This window comes from Quercus robur, chromosome 5, assembly GCF_932294415.1.
Source record: "Quercus robur chromosome 5, dhQueRobu3.1, whole genome shotgun sequence".
In the NCBI taxonomy this organism is placed as follows: Eukaryota; Viridiplantae; Streptophyta; class Magnoliopsida; order Fagales; family Fagaceae; genus Quercus; species Quercus robur.
This window is the reverse complement of record NC_065538.1, coordinates 66522799-66534385: the sequence shown is the minus strand read 5'-3', so window position 1 is coordinate 66534385 and position 11587 is coordinate 66522799. Positions and strand designations below refer to the sequence as shown.

Below are 11587 nucleotides of genomic sequence, written 5' to 3'. Positions count from 1 at the left end.
ACAATTGTGGAAAATTATGTAGTAAATGTCGTGATCTAGAATTATTGCTTAGTACTTTTCTCTTCCCTTTCCTTCTATTAATCTCTACTCTCTATCGTCCATATTTGGTATGTGGAGCATGGGGCCACAACATTAATGAAAGCGATTCTGTTCAGATATTCATTTGTTTTTTCCTTTTTTGAGAATCTGTTCAGATTTTCTGTGTATAGTATAGCACTGCGTGACTTTATATCCAATATCTAGAGGCAACTTGCTCTATACTGTGAGTATAAAACTACACTTTACAGGCTGACAATTGCACTATCAGAGAGTATGAAGATTTCTATCCGTCTTTTGCTTACTCTCTCTGTAGCCATTGTATTGTTCGTTGCTTTTATGTTAATGTTACGACCTGCAGAGCCCTTAAATGGTGGTTCTGAATATGAAGTTCGTGTGGTCAATGGGTTCACAAACAACTCGTCATTGCCTCTGGTCATTTGGTGTGCTTCAAAAGACAGTGAATTGGGAGGACGTGCACTTCAAGAGCATGACGATTTCAGCTGGAGACTCAAGACCAACATATGGGGCACCACTCATTTTTGGTGCACCATGAAATGGGACCAAATGAGGAAGAGTTTTGATGCATTTAAGGCTTCCAGAGATGCTTATCGATGTGGGACTGCTAGGAAGTGCTCTTGGTTGGTCAAAGAGGATGGGTTTTATTTCAGTAACGATGAAGTGAATTGGCAAAAGGACTTTCCATGGTACTAGGTTTTGCAATGGTGCTTTGTTCATGAGAATGTAGCAAGAAGTTATGGTTTCAGAGACTGTAGCGGCTAACTGAGGACTTACTATTGAAATAGAGAAGAAATGGCACTCGTACTTCTTTGCTAGCTCTACTTGTTTTTAGATATTATATTATAATCATAATATAGAATAAAGGGCTTGTTGGGAAGCTTTTCTACAATCCCTGTATTGGATTGTGAGTGAGTGTGAGAAGCACTATATTTCAAAGGCACAGTGTCAAAATTTTTTTTTTTTTTTTTTGGCTGAATGAGGCACAATGTCAATTGAATATTCAACTAATTAGAGCTTGAGAATCTGAGAAATCAAAAAGATTATGTAAAGGTAGAGTTTTTTTTCCCCCTGTTTATGATAAGATAGTGGTTCTTAAGCATGCATATGATTAGAAAACTTGATAAGATAATCGTATAGTCCAATTATTTGAAAGATTGATGTTACGTATTTATTGTGGGCTAATCATATCTAGCTTTATCAAAAAAAATTGTGGGCTAATCACTTGAATATGATCTACGTGATTTGACAATTGCAATAATTTTGTTTCCCAAAAAAAAATCAATAATTATATTAAAATTTTAATAAATAAATAGTAAACAAAATATTTTTTTCGTTTGAAAAAATAGAATTACATTAAAAAAGTTATATCTTTCAAATAGAGTTCTGCAAAGAAAATTATCTTGTTAAATGATCTCATGACACCTCCTCTCATAACATGTATGAATCTCTATATTGTGAGTAGTGACACTATCTCATGAAATACTTATAAATATAAGAATAATCTAATTTAAAAGATATTGTATTTTACGATATTCATTACTGTCAATGTTGTATTTATCTACAATAATATCTATAATAGCGAAAATTCCAATTTAGAAGATCGAAAGGGGAATACTCTAACCAGGCAATTTGAAAACTCAATATTTACAAACATCAGTTTGTTATTATTTTATAGTAAATAAATAGTAACCTAAATATTTTTCAATTTCAAAGGGTTGAATAGAATGAATCACAAATGTGTTGTCCAGTTTGTAATTTTTTTTTTTTTTTTTTATAATTCGATAGTTACGACAAGGATCAAAGGATAGGGATTTGAATTACCTTGGTTATCTTAGAAACATTAGAATATATCAAGTTAAACCACAAGGTTCTTTGCACTCAACTTATTAACTTGACAACTCTTCGCACATGACATGATCATATGAGGTTCAATATCCCTTATAAATATCCCTTATAAGTCAAGTTCTCTTTTGCTTATAATAATGAGGAAGGATTTTTTTTTCCCCCTTTTTTTGAGAGAGAAGAGAGGAAGGATGAACTTGAATCCAAAATCTCAAGATCTAGAAAGTGTCACCATGAATTTTTACTGCGAGCCAAATTCTTCACTCACTACTTATATATGTTCCTCTAAAATCAGCTACAACTAGAGAATAATAAAAAGAGAGAATATTTACTTGGTAACTGACTTTTTGTATGGTTCCTCTAAAATCAGCTACAACTAGAGAATAATAAAAAGAGAGAATATTTACTTGGTAACTGACTTTTTGTATGTTCTATGAAAAGATGGCCCATTTGGCCTCTAACCATTTACCAACGAATTGATAGTGTCTTTGAATTTTTTATTTTTTATTCCTTATTTGCCAACTATACCCTCAGCCCCTCCCGCAAATGGAAAAAGTGGACCTCTATTGAGTCTTGTTCCTATCTAGCCTGCCCCAGACAAATCAACTCGTTCCATTCCTTCCTTTTTTTTGGTGAAGATTATATTATTATGTTATCTCCATGAGAGAGTATTTAAATTTTTTTTTTTTTTTTGAGGAACTAATATTACTTTTAATAGTTTTTTTTTTTAAAAGAGTATTTGTGGGGGCCGGTTAATCAATAATTATTAAAACCGTGTTAGCTAGGCCTGTGGCTCATCCGAGGACGTTAAGCCATCTGAGAAGGCCTATATAAGGTTATAAGGAGAACCAAATGAAAAGATGAGTAGATATTACATGAGATGGGTTCAGTATTCGTTCAATGACAAAATCCTTCTCGGCAATATGTGTCCGAGGACGACCTGAATGCCATATTGTTACAAACACACTTCAGAGCTACATTACCACTAAAGGTGGGACCAAGGGTAAGAAAGAAAAGATAAACAAATATCTTTAACAATTGCTGCCTCCGCATTAATTGCCTCTCAACCAACTCTCTAGCCGCATTAATGTGGAGGTGATGCCTGAACAGTGATGAAGCAGCCTTACAGCTGCTGGATGAAGGTTCCAAGAAGTGTTGGATGGGACAGGAAGGGATCCTCCGAATCCAACCTACACTTATGTGGTGAAGGTGACACCAAGAGGGCAGTATATAACATGGAAGAAGGTATTAAGAGAAAGGATCGGAACTTCAAAACAAGTGACGTCTAGAGGAAAACCTTATGAAATAAAGAACTTAGCTTGTTTCAAGAAGAAATTGATCGTAATATTTGTGTTAATCCATCTAAAAACATGAAATTTAATCGTTTTTCTTTTGAAGTTAATCTAGTTCTTTTATATCCACGCTCTACAAATTTATTGTTTGGGCCTTTAGCGTTCGAACCCAATACGAGTTTGGGATCATTACAAATTGAGTCCTTACAATTGGCGCCGTCTGTGGAAAGAGCTTGATTTAGATTAAAAGAAATCTAGTTCAACGTTCATGATGGAAGAAGCAAGTCCACATCACTATGCAACAGGACCACATCAGGTAGATGCCAACCTACACCAAGCAGAGTCAAGAGGCTCCGAACATGGTAATCTACACCAGAGCCCCGAACGGAGAGAAGACCGTGAGGGGAGTGTGCGCACAACTTATACCACCAAAAGTCGCTCTTGTGGGAAGAGTCATGTTTCCCATGCAAAAAATGACGAGAACCTGCAACATGAGATTGACGAGTTGAAAAGAGAGTTGCGCCATGCCCGGCGGGAACGTTCCCCACCTTACTCCGAACCATCATCCGAGGAGACGGATGGAGCTAGTTATAGGTGGAGATCCAGAACTCCGCTTAGTGAGACTTTTTCCTATGAAGAGGAGCACAACCATCGATATAGGTACAAAAGCCCGTCTAGCAGGGGCTTGGAGAACAACGCCATGAACAAAGCGTTAAGCCAAGTCTCCAAATCACCCTTCACAAGGAATATAGAAGATGCAATTCTTCCTCGGCGATTCCACCAGCCTACATTCACCCTATATGATGGTCGGTCAGACCCAGTAAAACATGTTAGCCATTTTAGCCAAAAGATGGCTATCTACTCCAGGGATGAGGCCTTGATGTGCAAGGTCTTTCCATCAAGTTTGGGTCCGGTGGCGATGAGATGGTTTAACGGTTTAAGGGTCAACTCTATTGAGTCCTTCAAAAAGCTTACCCAGGCTTTTGGCGCTCGATTTATCACTTGCAGTAGGGTTCCTCGGCCTTTAGGATCCTTGCTGTCTATGTCCATGCGAGAGGGCAAGACTTTCAAAACTTATTCAGATAGATACTGAGAAATGTTTAATGAAATAGAGGGAGAGCATGATGATGTGGCCATAAGTACTTTCAAGGCTGGTCTTCCAACTGAGCATGATTTAAGGAAATCTCTAACTAGTAAACTTGTTACCAGTGTACACCAATTGATGGATAGGATTGACAAGTACAGAAGATTAGAAGAAGACTAACTTCAGGGAAAAGGAAAGGCTAAGGTAATCCCTTAGGAGAGGAGGGATTTCAGGTCGGACCATTACAATAGTAACCGACCTCGGAAAGACTTCGCTTGGCAATCAGGTTCTGCTGATACCCAGGTAGTTAATACAGTGTTTCGGGAGCCAGTATAACAGGTATTGGAGAAGATAAAGAATAAGCCCTTTTTTAAATGGCCAAACAAGATTGCAGGAGAACCTAAGAGACGTAACCCGAACCTTTATTGCCACTATCATCAGGATCATGGGCACACGACGGAGGATTGCAGGAATTTATGGGACCATTTGGAGTAGTTGGTCCGAGAGGGGAAATTGAAGTAACTCTTGCATCATTCCAGTGGTAGGGTAGGCCAGGTAGGCTCAGAGATGCGTGGGGGCGCTTCTTCAAGACTCCCCCTTGGTACAATAAACGTTATTTTTGCTGCCCCAGGGAGGACTGAATCTTGTCCTTCCAAGGTACTGTCAGTGTTCCGACCTCCGGCCGAGAATCATTGCCAAGCGTCAAAAAGAGTCAGGGTGGACATCCCCCTGATTTTGGGCTTTTCGGATGAGGACAAAGTTGGAACCATACAGCCCCATGATGATGATCTGGTGGTCACGCTGAGAATTGGTGAATACGATGTAAAAAGGGTGATGATTGACCAAGGTAGTGCTGCTGATATAATGTACCCAGATTTGTATAAAGGGCTAGAATTGAAGCCTAAGGACTTAGCAACCTACAGTTCCCCTTTGGTAAGTTTTGAGGGAAGGATGGTCGTTCCAAAAGGACAGATCAAACTACCTGTGTAAACCAGTATGGATGCGGTGGAGGTGGATTTCATTGTTATAGATGTTTTCTCTCCATACATGGCTATTATGGGCAAACCTTGGCTTCACACCCTGGGAGCAATCTCATCTCCTCTACATCAGAAAGTGAAGTACCCATCTGGGGGCCAAGTATTGGAGATAGTAGGAAGTCAGGTTGCAGCTCGATAATGCCTGGTAGCCGCTATACAACATCGGCCAGAGACAGAGACCTCGGCTATCGCCGATAATGGATTATAGCAATTAAAACCCCCAGCATTACCCTTAGATGGACCAGCCGACGAGGTAAAGTGTGAAGATTTGGAGAAGGTAGTTATTGCTGATGATCCGGAAAGATTTTTCCAGGTTAGGGCTAAACTGCCTTTGCAAGAGAAGGAGTGATTGCTGGAATTCTTCAGAGAAAATGTAGATGTATTCGCATGGAGCCCATATGAAGCCCCAGGTGTAGATCTGAACTTCATTTGTCATCGACTCAACGTGAATCCTTCCGTTATTCCCAAAAGACAGCCACCTCGACGACCATCGAAAGAGCACGCCGAAGCTGTCAAAAGTGAGGTGGCCAAGCTCAAGCATGTTGGGGCTATCAAAGAAATTTTTTACCCTCAATGGTTAGCCAATACGGTGGTGGTGAAGAAAAAGACAGGAAAGTGGCGAGTGTGCGTGGACTTCACGAATTTCAATAAGGTTTGTCCCAAGGATCCTTTTCTCATGCCGAAGATAGACCAGCTAATGGATACAACCATTGATCATCCTCGAATAAGTTTTTTGGATGCCTTTCAAGGATACCACCAAATACCGCTAGCGTTGGATGATCAAGAAAAGACGGCATTTGTCACCCCTATTGGAAACTATCATTATAAAGTGATGCCCTTTGGTTTAAAAAATGCAGGATCTACCTATCAACGGATGATGACTAAAATGTTCGAACCGCAACTGGGCAAAAACATTGAAGTCTATATCGATGATATGGTAGTGAAGAGTAAAGTGGTGTCTGAGCATGTGGAAGATCTTACGAACATCTTTGGAATATTGAGAAAATATAAGCTACGTCTGAATGCTTCAAAGTGTTCCTTTGGTGTAGGCTCCGGGAGGTTCTTGGGATACATGGTAACTCATAGAGGAATTGAAGTGAACTCAGATCAGATTAAGGCCATCAATGATTTACAAGTACCTCGGAATCCAAAAGAAGTGCAGAAACTGACTGGAATGACTGCTGCTTTGAACCGATTTATCTCCAGGTTGGCCGAGAGGTGTCGTCCCTTTTTCCTTCTACTGCATAAGTGAAAAGGATTTGAATGGACCGATGAGTGTGCTGTGGCATTTCAGCAATTGAAGGAGTACCTGTCCAAGCCGCCTATCATGTCTAGTCTTGAGGTTGATGAGGTGTTGTTTGCTTATCTGGCAGTTGCCCCTCATGCAATTAGTTTTGTCTTAATACGAGAGGACAACAGTGTCCAAAGACCAATTTATTACGTAAGTAAGTCCCTTCATGAAGCCAAGGTGAGATACTTATCATTGGAAAAGGCCATCTTGGCGGTGGTCCATGTAACACGCAAACTTCCACATTACTTTCAAGCCCTTATATACTGAATAATAAAGAGGTATAAAGAGAGGGCCCTTTTTCAAGCCTTACTGTTTTTGTGTAATATAATCTAGTAATTATCCTTTTCCTAAAGCAGCATGAACCTCCTGATACTATCCATAAATGTCTTGTTTTTTGTAAGAGATGTACATTGCTGTATGTAAACTCCGGTGCATGGTATACATCGGTACTCCAGTGCATTTCTCCTAGGAATTTTTCTATTTGATTCTATAGTTTATACCCACTATGTAATGCACTGTGGTTGTCTTGACTCAGTTACCTCTCAAGTCCATACTTAGAAGTGCAGATTACACTGGGAGAATTGCTAAGTGGGGCACAATCCTAGGTGCTTTCGACATCAAGTATATGCCTCGTACCTCTGTGAAAAGCCAAGTCCTTGCCGATCTGGTAGCTGAGTTCGCCAAGTGTCCAGAAGAAGTTAACATGAAGTAAAGTGACATGGATGAAAAATTAGTTGGTCTGATATCCACACAAGGCGGTTCCTCCTGGAGGGTATATATGGACGGAGCAGCAAACCAACAAGGGGCAGGATTGGGGCTAGTTTTGATATCCCCTGAAGAGATCATCATTGAGAAATCCTTGAGGTTGGGATTCTCGACTACTAACAACGAAGCAGAATACGAAACTTTGTTGATAGAAATAAGTATGGTCCAGAAAATGGGTGGAAAGATAGCAGAATTATTCTCGGATTCAAGATTGGTAGTCGGCCAAGCGAAAGGAGAACTGGAAGCCCGAGATCCAAGAATGCAGGGGTATTTGAGTCAAGTTAGGAGTATGCAAACGAAATTTGAATCTTTCGTCTTGTCGTATATCCCCCGAGGTGAAAATACCCATGTCGATTCCCTGGCAACCCTTGCCACCTCTTCAACACGGAATTTTCCTCGGGTGATAATCGTCGAAGATTTGTATACACCCACCTTACCAGAAAAGGACGTACGACAGGTTCATCAAGTCAATCTAGCACCGACCTGGATGGATCCCATATTGAAATTCCTCGAAAGTGACATCTTACCCGAAGAGAAAATAGAAGCTGATAAAATACGGAGGAAAGCTCCTCGGTTTTGGTTATCCGAGGACAAAAAGCTATATAAACGGTCCTTTTTTGGGGCCGTACCTACATTATGTACATTCCAAGATGTCAGAGTCACTCCTAGAGGAGCTGCATGAAGGCATTTGTGGAAGTCATACAGGGGAAAGGTCCCTATCACACCGGGCCATTACTCAAGGATATTGGTGGCCAAATATGCAGAAGGAAGCGCAGGAGTATGTTAGAAAATGCGATCAGTGTCAAAGGTTCGCTCCAAACATCCACTAGCCTAGAGGAATTCTTAACCCTCTGTCCAGCCCTTGGCCTTTTGCTCAATGGAGGCTAGATATTGTCGGTCCTTTTCCTAAAGCCTTAGGAAACAAAAAGTATCTTCTGGTCGACACGAATTATTTTACTAAATGGGTCGAAGCTGAACCTTTGGCTAACATCAAAGACATAGATGTTAAGAGGTTTATTTGGAAGAATATTGTTACGCGATTTGGAACTCCACGCACTCTTGTCTCGGATAATGGCCTTCAATTTGATAGTAAGGCCTTCAGGCAATACTGTTCAGACTTAAGTATAAAGAATAGATATTCCACTCCAGCCTATCCTCAAGGAAATGGGCAAGCTGAAGCTGTTAACAAAGTAATAGTCAATGGACTTAAGAAGAGACTGGATGATGCAAAAGGAAAATGGGTAGAGGAATTGCCACATGTTCTCTGGACCTATCGAACAACGCCTCGACGATCAACAGGAGAGACTCCTTTTTCCACGACCTATAGAGCCGAGGACGTCATCCCTCTGGAAACTGGATTCCCAGCGTTAAGGACTAGTACATTTTCCTTGGACAGTAACGATGGGCTGTTGGGGAAAAGTTTAGACTTGATTGAAGAGCGAAGGGAGAGTGCAATGGTCTAATTGGCTTACTACCAGCATAAACTCAAGCAAGGCTATAATACTAATGTAAAGCTGAAACCATTAGCGGTAGGAGATCTGGTGCTGAGGAAAGTTCTGGGAACCACTAAGAATCCAGCTTGGGGAAAACTAGGGTCTAATTGGGAAGAGCCTTATCGGATTATTTCAGTAGCCGGAATAGGAGCCTATTATCTGGAAGACCTGGATGAAAAAACTGTACTCCATCCTTGGAATGTAAATAATCTCAAGAGATATTATTATTAATAAAAGTAATCTAGTTTGGGTTTTCTTTTAATTTATGCTGATCAAGCATCTTGTGTTTCCACATCCAATGACATCTATTGAAGTATTAAACAGAAACTAAGTTATGTCAGGACCTCAGACCACAAACTTAGTGGAAATTAATGCCCTGTGACATCTACTGAAGTATTAAACAGAAACTAAGTTATGTCAGGTCCTCGGACTACAAATTTAGTGGAAATTATGACATCTACTGAAGTATTAAACAGAAACTAAGTTATGTCTGGTCCTCGAATCACAAACTTAGTGGAAATTAATGCCCTATGATATTTATTGAAGTATTAAACAGAAACTAAGTTATGTCAGGTTCTCGGACCACAAACTTAGTGGAAATTAATACCCTATGGCATCTTGTGAAGTATTAAATAACAACAAAGTTATGTCAAGTCCTCGGACCACAAACTTAGTGGAAATTAGTACCCTGTGAAATCTATTGGGTCACTAAATGGGTTCCTTGGAAATTAATACAGCCTCTTGCTATTAAAATGCTAGTGCCACTCGGGCTTATGCATTCCAAAATAACAAATTCTCAAATATTGTCCTAAGATCACAGGATTTTTAATTATCTGTTGAATATATAAACCCCAATAAGTCTATGAACATCATCTAATGTACAATTGAAGTACTGTAGACCCAACTTTATTCAACTTTTGAACATTCCCTTAAGTTTCAATTGATTAGAAAGAATGCATATGTATCCAAAATGTCTCCCTGAGACCTCATAGTATTAATATTTATCACCCATTTTTAATCGTCAATTGTTAATGTTTATAAGTTATTTTTTCTCTTGCAAACGAAAGATAGTCAAAATGAATCCATTCAAATTAAGATAACATAGTGAACAAGTATAAAAATAAGATAAAACGGCAACAACAATAAGCAAATAAACATAAATATCCTTACAAAAGTCCTAATCAAATTACAAAATAAGTCCTATTTTTCAACTTAATTTGGAGCTTGGGAGCTTGGTTGGCTGATTTATCTACCTCTAAGGTAGTGACTCCCTCTTTATCCTTAGTAGCTCCCCCAGCTGGCATGACTGTGGAGGCCAAATCCTGCTGAAAGCCCTGAAAGGCCACCTCTGCCTTAGAAGCTGCTGTAGTATTGTCTACGGACGCTTCTGGAAGGGCATTATTCTCTTTAGCTGGTTCTGGTTGGCTAGGAGAAGGAAGACTTGGAGGCAAAACCTCCTCATTAGGATTAATGGTTGAAGGAGTGTTTTCAGCTTAACTGGATGGAGGAGCTGAGGTGTGGATTGCTGTAGGGTAGAACACATTCTCTGCCTTCCTTAACTCGGATGAAGCCTCAACCCCAGTTCGGTTAAGGGCTCCATCCCAAGTTTGGGTGCAGTAGATGCGACACACCATTGGCACCTCTGCCCTTAGCGTCTCCGCCGTCTCAGCCACACCGATTTCATAGCCTTTCTGTTCGGCCTCATTCGTTGCCTGTTCGGCCTCGGCCTTTGCTCTCTCAGCTTCCTTCCTGGACTTTTCAGCTTGCTCCCTCAACTTTTGGGTTTCCTCCAAGTGCTTCTTAAGGACTGCAACTTGCTCCCAGGCAGCCTTTAATTCTACATTTACTTCACGCAAGCGCTTTCCCTAGTCCTCTGCTTGCTTTTGGAAGCCTTCCAAGGCCGAGTCAGCGCTCTTGCGAGCTTGCTCCTCAGTAAGTAATTTCTTCTTCACAGTCGCCAAGTCTTGCTCGGATATTGTCAAAGTCTGTACAGCCGACGCCCGTTTCTTCCTTTCATCGTCTAGCTTATTGTAGCAATTATTATGCATCTCATCCAGTTTAAAAGTGTTTTGGATGACCTAAAAGGAAGAAATTAGCACTATAGTCAGTAAAAAGTACACATCAGTGAGTAATGATCACAAAAAGAAAAAGAAGAGAGTTAGCACTATACCATTCCCAAATATCTTTTATTATTGAGGATGAGCTCATTCTTCCTTGCGTTCTTTATTTCGGCCATGTCCTTTGGGAGTAACAAAGCCTCCTCTATAGCTGAGGCTATGTGACACCCAACGCCACCGTTGAAGTCTCTAATAGATGCATCATCTCGTAGGGGCTCCCCACCGTGCATGGATACTGGCAACCATGCCTGTGGCTCAGGAGGTTGAATGTCAGACCTCTCCTGGCCTCACTGAACATGGTGGCTAGTTTTCTGCTGCTTTGCAACTCGCTAGGCATCCTCCTCGTAGGTCGAACGGGACTTTCCAGCATCCAGCACATCCTTCCCTTTCTGCTCCCTGCGCCTTTTCAACTCAGCAGCATCAGCTCTGATCGGCTGGGGAGGTTGATGAGAAGGTTGATGAGGAGTAGGAGGAGACCTGGTGGAAAGAGAAGGAATCTGGGATTGCGTTGATTTCCCCGGTGCATTCTTCCCAGGCTGATTCTCAATCAACTCAATTAGACTTCTTTAGGGTTTCCTTTGTATTCCCATCTCGTCAGGATCTTCCTCG

General features: G+C 40.6%; 1 protein-coding gene across 1 annotated transcript; it reads left to right on the top strand.

Moving 5' to 3' along the window:
- The first annotated feature begins 312 nt into the window (after positions 1-312).
- On the top strand, positions 313-993 carry LOC126728572 (S-protein homolog 5-like). Its single transcript, XM_050434371.1, has one exon. The coding sequence runs from the start codon at positions 313-315 to the stop codon at positions 748-750; it is 438 nt and encodes a 145-aa protein (XP_050290328.1). The 3' UTR covers positions 751-993.
- Positions 994-11587: the final 10594 nt, after the last annotated feature.

Coding starts and splice junctions, on each gene's coding strand:
- LOC126728572 (XM_050434371.1), top strand. CDS start 313: ATGAAGATTTCTATCCGTCTTTTGCTTACTCTCTCTGTAGCCATTGTA.